This window comes from Rana temporaria, chromosome 2, assembly GCF_905171775.1.
Source record: "Rana temporaria chromosome 2, aRanTem1.1, whole genome shotgun sequence".
In the NCBI taxonomy this organism is placed as follows: domain Eukaryota; kingdom Metazoa; phylum Chordata; class Amphibia; order Anura; family Ranidae; genus Rana; species Rana temporaria.
In genome coordinates this window covers 209,550,950-209,565,740 of record NC_053490.1, presented here as the reverse complement: position 1 = coordinate 209,565,740, position 14,791 = coordinate 209,550,950, and the positions used below count along the sequence as shown (strand labels likewise).

Here is a 14,791-nt window from a genome sequence, read left to right as displayed (position 1 = left end):
CCCGACAAATGGGTTCTTTCCCTGGTGGCGACTGGTTACAAAATAGAATTTCGGGAGTTTCCCCCTCTGCATTTTCAGGAATCAAGAATTCCAAGCGATCCGGAAAAGAGGGCGGCCTTGCTAACAGCCTTGGATCGTCTTCTAAACCAAGGGGTAATCGTAGAGGTACCAGTTCAGGAGCACAAGCTAGGCTTTTACTCCAATCTGTTCATCGTGCCAAAGCCCAGCGGCGATGTAAGGCCCATCCTGGATCTAAAGATTCTAAACTCTTACCTGAGGATTCGGTCCTTTCGGATGGAATCCATACGGTCTGCCGCCGCAGCCTTGCAGCGAAACGATTTCTTGGCCTCAATAGACATAAGAGACGCGTATCTTCATGTTCCAATTTTTCAGGGTCATCAAAAATTCCTACGCTTTGCTATCGCAGGGCGCCACTATCAATTTGTGGCTCTTCCTTTCGGGTTGGCTACTGCCCCCCGTGTGTTTACGAAGGTCCTGGCCCCCATCTTGGCCAATCTAAGGGCCCAGGGAATCTTGATCCTGGCCTATTTGGACGACCTCCTGATCATAGATCACTCTGCTCCGGGCCTGTGTCGAGCGGTAGCCCTTTCAGTTCAGTACCTCGAGGTATTCGGTTGGGTTTTAAACCAAGAAAAGTCGGCTTTACAGCCCACAAAACGATTGGAATACCTCGGCATGCTGCTAGACACGGAGCAGCAAAGAGTGTTTCTTCCTTTTAGAGAAGTTCAAAGGGATCAAAGAATTGATCCAGTTAGTGTTAAGCAAAAGGCAGCCAACTATACGATTGTGCATGAAATTACTGGGAAAAATGGTGGCCACCTTCGAGGCAGTGCCATACGCTAAGGCACACACTCGAATCCTGCAGGCAACCATCCTGTCTGCATGGAACAAGGATCCGCAACGCCTGGATCTTCCATTGATCCTTCCATCAAGGGTCCGGCAAAGCCTCTACTGGTGGCTAAAGCCTCAGAACCTCCTAAAGGGGAAGTCATTCAGTCCCATCATCTGGAAAATGGTAACCACAGATGCCAGCCTGAAAGGCTGGGGAGCAGTCCTGGATGGGCAAGTCCAGCAGGGAGTTTGGACAGAGTCGGAAAGAGGGCTGCCAATCAATGTCCTGGAGATCAGGGCGGCCCGTTTAGCCTTAAAGGCCTGGACGTCCAAACTTCTAGGGTTTCCAGTGAGAGTGCAGTCCGACAATGCCACGGCAGTGGCATATATAAATCACCAAGGGGGCACGAAGAGTCGAGCCGCCCAAAGGGAAGTGAGCTTAATTTTCCTGTGGGCAGAGTCGCATGTGCCATGCATCTCGGCAATCTTTATCCCAGGGGTGGACAATTTACAGGCGGACTTCTTAAGTCGCCAGCAGCTAGTTTCAGGGGAGTGGTCCCTCCATCCCCAAGTCTTTCAGGAGATCTGCCAGAAGTGGGGATCTCCGGATGTGGACATCATGGCATCAAGGTTCAACAGGAAACTGAGCAAGTTCATGTCCCGATCAAGGGACCCTCTGGCCTGTGGAACCGATGCGTTGGTTTGCCCTTGGCATCCGTTCAATCTGCTGTACGCCTTCCCCCCGTTACAGATGCTGCCCCGCCTGCTGCGCAGGATCAGGGTGGAGTACAAACCAGTCATTCTGATAGCCCCCGCATGGCCCCGGAGGTCGTGGTACTCACTGATCGTGAGAATGTCAGTGGGCGAACCATGGACCCTTCCACTTTGGCCAGACCTACTCTCTCAAGGCCCGATACTCCACCCTGCCTTACGGCATCTAAATTTGACGGCCTGGCGGCTGAATCCCTGATCCTCAGGGGTAGGGGCCTATCTAGCCAAGTTATTTCTACTCTGATTAAGGCTAGAAAACCAGTCTCCAGAGTAATTTATTACAGGGTCTGGAGGGCCTACGTAAGCTGGTGTGAGTCCCAGAGATGGCTTCCACGCAAATACACCATTGACAGGGTATTGCGTTTCCTCCAGATAGGAGTAGATAAAGGTTTGGCCTTAAGGCAGAAATCTGTCCTTTAATAGTACTTATCTGTATGGTTTCAGAGGCCGTTAGCCACGCACTCTTTGGTTAAAACCTTTTTACAGGGGGTCTTGCGCATTAATCCCCCCATCAAGTCTCCGGTTTGTCCGTGGGATTTGAACCTTGTGTTGTCAGCACTGCAAAAACAGCCATTTGAGCCTCTGGCAGAGGTTCCGTTAGTTTTACTGACTCGGAAGTTGGTATTTTTGGTCGCTATGGCTTCCGCTAGAAGAGTTTCAGAGCTGGCAGCCTTGTCTTGTAGAGAACCTTACCTCATTCTACATAAAGATAGAGTGGTTCTCCGTCCACATCCGTCTTTTCTGCCCAAGGTGGTGTCCAGTTTTCACTTGAACCAAGATTTGGTCCTACCATCCTTTTTTTCCAAAACCCTCTTCTAGAAAGGAAGGGTTACTGCACACCTTGGATGTTGTCAGAGCCATGAAGGCCTATCTCAAAGCTACAGAAGAGGTTCGAGAAACAGATACATTGTTCATTCTGCCGGAAGGGCCTAAGAGGTCAGGCAGCAGCTAAAGCTACCATCTCTAGATGGATTAAGCAAGTAATCGGTCAGGCCTATGGCTTGAAGGGGTTGCCCCCTCCTTTATCAGTTAAGGCCCATTCTACTAGGGCCATGAGCGCCTCCTGGGCAGCACACCACCAGATCTCTATGGCTCAGGTTTGCAAGGCGGCAACCTGGTCGTCGGTCCACACGTTCACAAAATTTTACCAATTGGACGTGAGACGAAGGGCCGATGCAGCCTTTGGACAGGCAGTGCTGCAGGCTGCGATTTGAGATCCTCTAGACTCGGGGCACCCTTGATTAATTAATGAATTAATTAAATTAATCAGAATAATTATTTTTTGTTGGATTTAATTTGGATTTATTATGATTTAAAGAATACTTTCTGAATTAAATCTCCTGGCTGAGATGTCTCCCTCCCCTCATTGGAAGCATTGCTTTCGGACATCCCACATAGTAATGAATATGCCGCTCTGTGTCCCGTGATGTACGGAAAAGAAAAGGGGATTTTTAATACAGCTTACCTGTAAAATCCTTTTCTTGGAGTACATCACGGGACACAGAGCTCCCACCCATCTTATGGGGAACATTTTGGGTGGCATACTGCTTGCTACAAAACTGAGGGACTCCCCCTATGGGAGGGGGTTATATAGGGAGGGGACTTCCTGTTTGAGATTGCCAGTGTCCATCACCTGAAGGTACTCCATATAACCCACATAGTAATGAATATGCCGCTCTGTGTCCCGTGATGTACTCCAAGAAAAGGATTTTACAGGTAAGCTGTATTAAAAATCCCCTTATTGTTCAGTATTGCTTAGCTGTGCAACAGAATCAATTAAATATCCCTAATGGTGTCAATAGCATTTTGGTGCAAAATAACTGTCACAACAAATGCAGCAAGTTCTCTTTAGAATTCTCTTTCCTGCTTAGTTTTGTGGGTCACTCCAAGTCTTTGGTATCTGAACCATATTTGCATTATAAACTCTCTATAGAAACTTGTAGACGTCTGAGTTTGAGCTACGTGATCCAGGTATTATCGCTGAAGTAGTATAAACTTTAATCTTGATTTTCTGTATTTGTTTGCAGGCAGAGACGACAATTGGCCTCAGTTCATATCAGCAGAAAAGGTGAGTTGTGTGCTCTGCCCTGCTGTCACTCCCTGGTTGAATTCCTGGAATTGTTCTGTATAAAGCACAAATGCATACTAGGCAAGTTAGGGATAGGAGGCTGCATCATACTGCTGTCGAGCTTATTGATTTTTTTTAGCTGACGGGCGTCATTGCAGCTTCTTTTTGTGAAACCTAAGACCTAACCCTTTCAGAACCAGAGAAATGATTCCATACATATAAGATTGCCACGGCATCTTAGAACTTAGCTTGTAGTAGTGTTACGCATTTTTATAATATGCTTGATAATTTAGTCCTAGTAGAAGGTGGTAGTAACTTGGTTGCACAGTGGTTAGTACTGGTTTGCAGCAGAGAGGTACCAGAGGTAATTTTTTTACCAGGGTACCTTTTCATCACCTACAGTCTTAACTTACTGTTGGGTCAGTTGGTTGTTCTTTTAGCCAGTCACAGAATGAGTACTAGTGACTGTCATAGAGAAATTAGATTGTAAGCCAAGGTTGGGAGCGAACATAAGCACTGTGCAAATTGTGACACTATAGAAAAGCTGAGAAAAACATATGTCTGTCTGTAAATTGATTACTCTTTTTTTGTAAATCTTTGATTGTATTGCAACCAAATTTATAGTACAGTATATGTTGTCTAATTTTCGAAATTAACTAGCTGAACAGGAACTCTGGTGGATGCTTTACCGCAAAGCAAAGTACTGCTGAGTTAACCCTTAGATATGTTTTGCAATGTGCCTTTTTTTTTTTTTGTCATGCTCAGAGATGGTAGCTGTACATACGTGTGTGTGTGTGTGTGTGTGTGTGTGTGTGTGTGTGTGTGTGTGTGTGTATTATGCGTTTATTTATTAGAGATGGCATTATTGAATTTCCTGGTTTTAAAGTTCTTGCTGTATTAAATGAATGTAGGTTAGTCTTTGAAAAGCTATGCTTCACATTGTGTGACTCAACGTGCAGTAACATAAACTAGTCTCTTCCCTAAAAATAGAGAAAACTGTAGAGGTGTGTGAAGTGGCTGTGTTTGATTGGTTGTGCTCAGTAAGCAAGAAACGGAAGATGTGGCAGCGCCCTGGGTGGGAGTGTCTCTGTCTTGGTGACTTGTCAATGTGTACATTCCTGCTGCAAACACAACTCTGAGTCATGAAGTAATTAGATGGAAGGATTACAGCATACATTTGTGAACAGAAAACACAGCAACGGCTAGGCCTGCAGTTTTCTATGCTGTTCTGAAGAAGGCAAACAATTCAGTGTTTGACAACACAGCTTCCAATAAATGTCTAGCCTTCTATTGAAAATGAGGCTGGCGTGTGTTTCAGGGCCTGTTCGGGTCATTGGCTGTTGCAGTAATGTATGTTCTGCAACACACTTTATCATGCATTACCACCGCTTGTTTATTTTGAAGAAAAATATCTCCTGCTTTATTAAAAAAAGAAAATTCCCATAATGTGCATGTAGTGCGAGGTTGTTGTAGATATGTTAGGATGCCACTGGAACACATAGCACCATGCTTTGTCTTGTTTCCTGACCATGTTTGTGTTTTGCCACACTCTACTAAATTTTGATGCAGTGAAAGGCTGTACGGACCTAAAACGTGCCCACAGGTGGCCAAGTACGTGTGCCGTAAGGACCTCATATCTCCCACTCCTATAAGCTTATGTTCACTTTAATCACCCTAAGCTTGTATCACAATTATTCAGTAGACTCTCTGCTGAACAATTCTATAACTCTGATCAGCGGATTACAGGCCGTTTTTGATTAGTTATTAACCTCTAATGTGTTTAGACCTCCAAAGTAAAAAAACCTGAGTAAGTTCAGCTTATAGATTTTTCTGTAAAGGTATACTTGCACTTTAAAGTTCAACTCCAGCCAAAAGTTTGTTTCAACTTTTTAGGACTGGTTCACACCACAAATGGCACTCCAGTTCCGTTGCAGATGCATTTCTGCATGCACATTAAAACTTTTTTTTTTACGTGTTTCCATGTGCTTTTTTGTTTTTTCACTGTACTGGGGTCTAGTTCATTTCTGATTTCATTCCAGTGCATTTCTGTGCATTTTTTTTGTTTTACCACGTTCCAGTCCAGTGCAGGAAAAATGCTGCAGACCGCTAAGGTCCTGTGAGACCTTAGCGGTCTGTGTGCTGTTAGAATATTGTGATGCGATTAGTCCTTCTGATCCAGTTGGGGAGTCTTTACAGCTGGGTCATGGACATCACTGTCTAGGTCTTCAACACAATAATAAAGTAGGGGTCATCAGAAGTGGAAGCATTTTGTTAAGATATTTTGCAAGAGCATTTAAAATGGAAATATATTCATAAATTCAGTAACCCAAAATATTTCCCTCGTTCCTATCATGCCTGTATAGATAAAAACAGACCTTGGAACAGCAGTTCAAGGGTTATCAGTGCAGGTCCAGTGAAGTACTTGTTTTCCCAAGTGGTTCCTGTGTCTTGGTTAATTTTACTCTTACTCTAAAGCCTCGTACAAGCTATCAGATTTTCAGACGTGATGACAGGCTGTTGTCGGAAATTGTCTGTCTGATTTTCCGACCACAAATGTGTGATGTCAGATTTTCCAATCGTGTGTGTACACAAGTCTGTCGGAAAAAATTCCAAAGTACAAATGCACATGCTCAGAAGCAATTCTCATCATAACGCAACAATAGCAGAAGTTGACTAAAGGGTGGCGCTAAAGAGCTGAAAACTAAATAGCTTCGTATTTGTTGTCCAACAGTTCTTTGCCGTTTTTGTATGCAATAAAGTTCTCGGCCAGCGCCCTTCAGACAAAAGTCCTGTGCTTTGTCTGATAGAAATCCGATTTGAACTTCGATAGTGGTGTACAAGGCTTTAGAGTTCCAGTAGACCTAGCGAGCGCTAAAAATGCGGTGTCATAATGTCACTATTTAGTTGCAGAGAGCTTACAACCAAAGTCTCTTGGGAATTATAAGGAACACATGGGCAGTGAGTAACAAGTGGGGTAGATTTGGCATTCTATGTCGTGAAAAGATGCAACAAATTGATTTTTACAAAGTATAATAATCCTTTGTCCAAAACATTTTTTGTATAGAGATTAAATCCTGCGCTTGGGTCCAAATGTGTACACTAAAGGCTGCTGCCCCCCCCCCCCCCCCCGAGAACAATCCCCCTAGGAGGATGGTAATCAGTGAAAAAAAATGTGGAAAGGGGGTAATGGCGCTGCCTACCCCTCTGTGCCCTAAGAATAGGTAGGGGAATGGGACTCCCTATAAAGGGTCCTATAGTGAAATATTAATAGATGAACTAATGTTCGTTGTGCAAAAATATCATAAATATTAATATAAGATATGTGTATCTATACCAACCCTGCTGTAGGTATGTGCAATATTATAACACGCTTCCAAAATCCATGTTATAGTGACAAAGGACCATGGTGACCATAGGTAAAATGTAGCACACCCAGTGCAGTGTCGGATACACCCTATGTCAACATAATAGAAATAATAATATATGAAAAAACGATGGCATCAATATACAGTAAAATCAATTACGTTCAGTTCATATGGTACCAAAGAACTGAGCCGGTATATCCAGCTAGTTTCATTTTGTGATATAGCTGTCTGTCTGTTGCCTCCCCTCCAATTATCCTTAATCATATCATTCCCATAAAAAATTAGCCTCGTAGGATCTCTTTGACCTCATCAAAATGACGGGAAAGGTTGTGTTTAGGAAACCCTTTACGGATATTATGTTCCCGTATACGGACATGTAGTGGTCTGGTGGTCCTCCCCACATATTGGAGGTGGCATGGACATTCTATAACACAGGGTTTGACAAATTTGCTTGGAATCTAGGAGCCAGCTAAAAAAGTTAGGAGCCAGAAAACGCACCCAGTCCCGACGAGCTCGCGCGCAGAAGCGAACACATACGTGAGCAGCGCCCGCATATGTAAACGGTGTTCAAACCACACATGTGAGGTATCCCCCCGATTGGTAGAGCGAGAGCAATAATTCTATCCCTAGACCTCCTATGTAACTTACAACATGCAACCTGTAGATTTTTTTAAACGTCGCCTATGAAGATTTTAAAGGGTAAAAGTTTGTCAGCATTCCACGAGCGGACGCAATTTTGAAGCGTGACATGTTGGGTATGAATTTACTCGGCGTAACGATCTTTCATAATATTAAAAAAAATGGGGATAACTTTACTGTTTTATTTTTTAATTAAAAAAAAGTGTAATTTTTTCCCAAAAAATTGCGCTTGTAAGACCGCTGCGCAAATACGGCGTGACAAAGTATTGCAACGATCGTCATTTTATTCTCTAGGGTGTTAGGATAAAAAATATATAAAATGTTTGGGGGCTCTAATTAGAGGGAAGAAGATGGCAATGAAAATAGTGAAAAATGACATTAGAATTGCTGTTTAACTTGTAATGCTTAACTTGTAATACCAACGGCCACCACCAGATGGCGCCAGCTCACACAAGGAAGAGTTGGGGACTTCACAAAAAAAAAATAAAAATTTTTTGCCAAGTCGCCAGGAGGCTATTTCTAGTCGCCATGGCGACCGGGATTTGTCAAGCCCTGCCTTAGTGGATACTTGGTGCTTCCTCCTGCCCTTCTAAGGATTCTCTATAGCAGGGTCTACACCTGGGTTGCTTCTTTATCCTTCTGGACATGCTTGCTTTATATTCCGCACCCTACTCATTGAGGGAATCTCCCACACGCAGCTATGGTGGAGACCAGGCAAAAGTCCCACACAACACTCTCGGAATGAGCAAGAGTCGGCTCGAACACAAATCTCTATCTGATTTTAGCTCTTTCAGGCACACGCAATAAACGACCTGTTTGAAAAAGCAAAAATTTCCATGGACAGTCAGGTTTGCAGAATATGTTGAAACGCCTGTTGTCTTGGAGTAGTTGTGCCAGTACCTGCACAATACATGGTCAAAAAATGTATATTTAAACCTGTTTTCAGTACCAAAGACCATCGGGTTATTTTCCTATTCTGGACTTAAAATCCCTCAACAAATTCCTTCCAAGTTCCACAATATTGCATGAATGCTATGTATTTGGTAATTGCCTTTAAAAAAAAAGGGGGGGGGGGGGGAATACACAGCATTTGTAGATCCAAGATGAGCATCTACAATACATGTTCCTATTTATCCACCTCATCGGTGCTTTCTGTGGTTTGTGACTACAGTGAATACATTTTTGGGAATCCCTACTATAGGAGTATTCACTTATTTCACAGTTGTATGTATACGCTTCACAACTAGTAATGTTTAACTGTACATGTATCCTTCAGACTAAAAAGCTACTGTATCTTGCAGTCTATGTAGTGAATGTTTGTATACACACATACTGTATCTACTCTGTAGACTGTAATTTAATACCCTGCCTTTAATAATTTCTTGTAAAGTTTTGGCAGATGGTTATCAAGCTGTAGAGAGGATGTTGCTTTGCAAGTTGAAATGTATCCTATAGCATATTTTAAACCCTTGCCACTCGCAGGAAGATTTTATAAGATTTGCACTAAGATTATCGGAATATATTTTGCTATCTGACAGGCAGTTGCATAGAATGTTTGGAAATTCCCAAGATCTAACAGTTTTTAAATTGATTGTAAAATGATCACCTTGTCAAACAACCCCATTCAGTTTAAAAAAGAAATGAAAGGCAAAACCTGAGCTTTCCTTTGAATGTCTGGCTGTGCAGCCAGGGAGTGTTAATACAAGTCTGATCATTATAGCTAGAGAACTGACCATGATGTGCTCTCCTGCTTAGTGTGGTCAGTTTTAATAGGAAAGCAGGGGGACTGGTAGGAACACCAGTTATTTCATGTAAAGGATGCAATACAAAGAGAACAGTATATTTTCCCATACAAGTACACTGTGTAGCAAGCACATATCAGAAATATGAAGTGTTGCGGTAACAAACACTTTAACCACTTAACCCCCGGACCATATTGCTGGTCAAAGACCAGAGCACTTTTTGCGATTCCGCACTGCATCGCTTTAACTGACAATTGCGCGGTCGTGCGACTTGGCTCCCAAACAAAATTGGCATCCTCCCCCCCCCCCCCCCCCCACAAATACAGCTTTCTTTTGGTGGTATTTGATCACCTCTGCGGTTTTTAGTTTTTGCGCTATAAACCAAAATAGAGCGTCAATTTTGAAAAAAAATGAATATTTTTTACTTTTTGCTGTAATAAAGATCCCCCAAAAATATAAAAAAACAATTTTTTTCCTCAGTTTAGGCCGATACGTATTCTTCATATTTTTCGTAAAAAAAAATTGCAATAAACGTTTATTGATTGGTTTGCGCAAAAGTTATAGCGTTTACAAAATAGGGGGTAGTTTTATGGCTTTTTTTTTTTTTTTTATATATATTTTTTTTTTTTTTTTTTTACTAGTAATGGCGATCGCCTTTTTTTTTTTTTTTTTTTTTCAGTACTGTCACATTATGGCGGACACTTTTGACACATTTTTGGGACCATTGGCATTTTTATAGCGATCAGTGCTATAAAGATGCATTGGATTAATATAAAAATGCCACTGGCAGGGAAGGGGTTAACACTAGGGGCGGGGAAGGGCTTAAGTATATTCCCTGGGTGTGTTCTAACTGTAGGGGGGTTGCCTCACTAGGATAAATGAGTAATCGCTGTTTATACATTGTATGAACAGATGGTCAGGCATTTCTCCCCTGACAGGACCGGGGGCTCTGTTTACACACAGAGCTCCCGATCCTCGCTCTGGAACGAGCAATCGCGGGTGCCCGACGGCGATCCGGGCAACCAGAGTCAGGGACGAGCGGGGGGCGCGCCACTGGCGGGGGGCGCGCGCCCCTTGTGGCCGCTTGGAGAGCCGACGTTGTACTACGGGCCCTCGCGCAGGGGAGCTGGTCGGCAAGTAGTTAAATACTGTTGTTGGTATTGTGTTTTTCGATGTCATTTGCTATCGTGGGTCTTTTTTTATTTAAAAAAAAATAATAATCCTAAAAAACTGTTGCCCCACTTTGATGTGATGTCACAGGGCCTTCTCACTACCTCCTGGGAAAGGTGGGCACCTGAAATCCTGCAAGCGTGTGCTATAAAGTATCATGCTATTAGGAGGAGAGAGTAGAGTGATGAGACTTGTAAGGTTTGTGTGTGTGTGGATGGTAATGCACATAGGTGGTGTTGGGCCCATATGGTTTCCCTTTCATACTAAACTGCAGCACCTACTGTAGATGTGATCGAGCCACGTGGGGAAACAATTTGTTTTTTATGGTACAATATGTGTGTTTTGTTACGCAGCAAAATGAATTGGGATTTGATGCATGATAAAAGACGGATGTGAATAGACCCTAATTGTTACTAAACTGCAACAGACAAGAATCTTGCATTCTGATCTTTAAAATGGCACAGAGCGTCATGTTTTCAGTGTCAAAAACTAAAATAAAATTAGAATTAAGTCAACTGATAAACTTTGACGAAAATCAATTCCAATTTTCATTTAGTTTACTAAAATCGAATGAGTTTAGTAAAATTGTAATGCATTTAAGTATTTCTATAGAATTTGTAAACTCATTATATACTTCTGCTTTAAAAATTATATGTGTAATATGTGTGTGTGTGTGTGTGTGTGTGTGTATACAGTGCCTTGCGAAAGTATTCGGCCCCCTTGAACTTTGCGACCTTTTGCCACATTTCAGGCTTCAAACATAAAGATATAAAACTGTAATTTTTTTTTGAAGAATCAACAAGTGGGACACAATCATGAAGTGGAACGAAATTTATTGGATATTTCAAACTTTTTTAACAAATAAAAAACTGAAAAATTGGGCGTGCAAAATTATTCAGCCCCTTTACTTTCAGTGCAGCAAACTCTCTCCAGAAGTTCAGTCAGGATCTCTGAATGATCCAATGTTGACTTAAATGACTAATGATAATAAATCAGTGGCATTACTAGGGTTGGTGTCACCTGGTGCGGTAAAATATGGTGTCACCCCTCCCCCCAAATAAAATTTTTCAAATATTTTTTACCCTACTGTTTGCTCTCTGTTCTCCTTTCTTCCCATTTTCTCTCTCTCCCTATCCATCTTTCTTGTTCGTTCTATCCCTTCTTCCTCTCGATTTTTCTTTGTCCCCTCCCCCCACCTCTCTTTCTCCAGAACCGGAATTCACATCTCAGGAGCCTATAGGCCAGGGGCGTACCTAGAGCATTTGGCACCCAGGGCGGATCCAATATCTGGCACCCCCCCACGTTAAAATGTAAAAACACCCCACTGTGCCCCCTGCATACCTCTGCATCCTTCAATATCTTTTTGTTACTACTGTGTACCCCTCTCCACAACTGCACCTCTGGACCACTTTACATTGCACAGCACCCTGCATCACTGGACCCCTTTACATTACACAGCCCCCTGCATCACTGGACCCCTTTACATTACACAGCCCCCTGCATCACTGGACCCCTTTGCATTACACAGCCCCCTTCACCTCTGGGCCCCTTTACATTACACAGCACCCTGCACCTCTGGGCCCCTTTACATTACACAGCACCCTGCACCTCTGGACCCTTTTACATTACACAGCACCCTGCACCTCTGGGCCCCTTTACATTACACAGCACCCTGCACCTCTGGGCCCCTTTACATTACACAGCACCCTGCACCTCTGGACCTTTTTACATTACACAGCACCCTGCACCTCTGGACCCTTTTACATTACATAGCCCCCTGCACCTCTGGACCCCTTTACATTACACAGCACCCTGCATCACTGGACCCCTTTACATTACACAGCACCCTGCACCTCTGGGCCCCTTTACATTACACAGCACCCTGCACCTCTGGACCTTTTTACATTACACAGCACCCTGCACCTCTGGACCCTTTTACATTACATAGCCCCCTGCACCTCTGGACCCCTTTACATTACACAGCACCCTGCACCTCTGGACCTCTTTGCATTACACAGCCCCCTACATCACTGGACCCCTTTAAATTTACACAGTACCCTGCATCACTGCACCCCTTTACATTACACAGCACCCTGCATCACTGGACCCCTTTACATTACACAGCACCCTGCACCTCTGGACCTCTTTACATTACACAGTACCCTGCATCACTGGACCCCTTTAAAATTACACAGCACCGGCATCACTGGACCCCTTTACATCTCAAAGCCCCCTTCACCTCTGGACCATTTTACATTACACAGCACCCTGCATCACTGCACCCCTTTTACATTACACAGCCACCTGCACCTCTGGACCCCTGCATGTTACACAGACCCCCTTCAGTGCAGACACCCCCCCCCCTTAGTGCAACCCCCCCCGCAACCCCCCCTCCTCTTGTACCGCCACGCTTGGCGCTCCTATTCCGCGGTGCTCATCGCTGCAGTCGCGGGGGGTGGCCGGCCCCCCTTCCCCCACATGTCAGCTAAAAATCGGGATGGTGTCACCCCTCTAGTGGGTGTCACCCGGTGCGAACCGCACCCCCTAGCAACGCCTCTGTAATAAATAGAATCCACCTGTGTGTAATCAAGTCTCCGTATAAATGCACCTGCACTTTGATAGTCTCAGAGGTCCGTTTCAAAGCGCAGAGAGCATCATGAAGAACAAGGAACACACCAGGCAGGTCCGAGATACTGTTGTGGAGAAGTTTAAAGCCGGATTTGGATACAAAAAGATTTCCCAGGCTTTAAACATCCCAAGGAGCACTGTGCAAGCGATAATATTGAAATGGAAGGAGTATCAGACCACTGCAAATCTACAAAGACCTGGCCGTCCCTCTAAACTTTCAGCTCATACAAGGAGAAGACTGATCAGAGATGCAGCCAAGAGTCCCATGATCACTCTGGATGAACTGCAGAGATCTACAGCTGAGGTGGGAGACAACAATCAGTCGTATACTGCACAAATCTGGCCTTTATGGAAGAGTGGCAAGAAGATAGCCATTTCCTAAAGATATCCATAAAAAGTCAGAATTGCAACAATATAGACGAGGCTACGACTTGAAGGCGAATTCCATTAAAGTCTAAGTCTGATAGAAGTCGCCTTAAAGTAGTATGGGAAACCCTCTTCTAAAGTCGTACTGACTTCAGTAGTGATAATTGTGACATCCATCCTTGACAACATAGTATTTCGCTTGTCGAACAACTTGGGGCCTCACAAGTCTGATCACGAATCGCGGCAGTGTGAACTGAACCATAGCTGTTGTGATTTATACAACGTCTTTATAAATTTAAAACCAAGTTTCATAAACAAACAAAAAATATTGCTTTTTGACAAACAGAAGTGCAACAAAGTGAAAAAGAAAAAAAAAAACCTGAACTCTATTCTTTGTAATGCCAGTAGGGATGAGTAAGTAAATGGGTATGAGGGAGTGCACAGGGCAAGGTGCATTATACTTTGGGGATGGGGAGGTGACCTGCAAGTGGGGATGGAGAAGTAAATGGGAGTGGACAGGGCAGAGAACTGTACGGTCTGGGTAGGCTGGAGGGATGGGGAAACGCTCGCCACATCGTGTTCAGACAGACAAGAATCCAACAAAGGAGTTCCTCTTCTGTGGTTTGCAGGGCATTGTTCCAGAACTCGCATGCAGACAGAGGGAGCCTGCGTCTTTTTTAGCCAATATTGCTTGCCAACAGATTTGGAGCTGGGGCTTTAACAGACAGGAAAGCGCAAGTTCAGGTGGGTACTGGAAATTTTAGTAGACTAAAATGTACTGAAGCTTTTCGTAGACTAAAATACAACTAAAACGGCATTTTAGTCAAGACTATGACTAAAACCAAATTGAAATTTGACATAAAACCGTGCACAGCTCCCCTAAACATGTTTTTTTTCATGGCAGGAGAATAGCTTCTTAAAGTGGTTGTAAACCCCTCCTTACAACTTGCACCTACAAGTAAGCCTAGATTAAGGCTTACCTGTAGGTGCAAGAAATATCTCCTTAACCTACGCGGTTAAGAAGATATTTGACAACGGCGCAGGCGCACTGAGCGTGCCGTGTTTGTGAATGGGGGGGGGGGTTTAATGCCATAATCCCGCGCATGTGCGGAGATCTGCCGGTCCGGCCAGTCACAGCGCCGGAGCGGTGATGCAAAGAAGACTGTAGGAGACCTGGCGGCGGCTGAGGG

General features: G+C 43.9%; 1 protein-coding gene across 3 annotated transcripts in view; it reads left to right on the top strand.

The window, feature by feature from the left end:
* TMEM131 (transmembrane protein 131) overlaps positions 1-14,791 on the top strand; it is a 227,954-nt gene that overhangs the window by 38,828 nt on the left and 174,335 nt on the right. For all 3 annotated transcript variants that reach the window (XM_040336325.1, XM_040336324.1, XM_040336323.1), the window contains exon 3: positions 3,651-3,691. In XM_040336325.1, the coding sequence (XP_040192259.1) occupies positions 3,651-3,691 (41 nt within the window). The remainder of the gene's footprint in view (positions 1-3,650; positions 3,692-14,791) is intronic.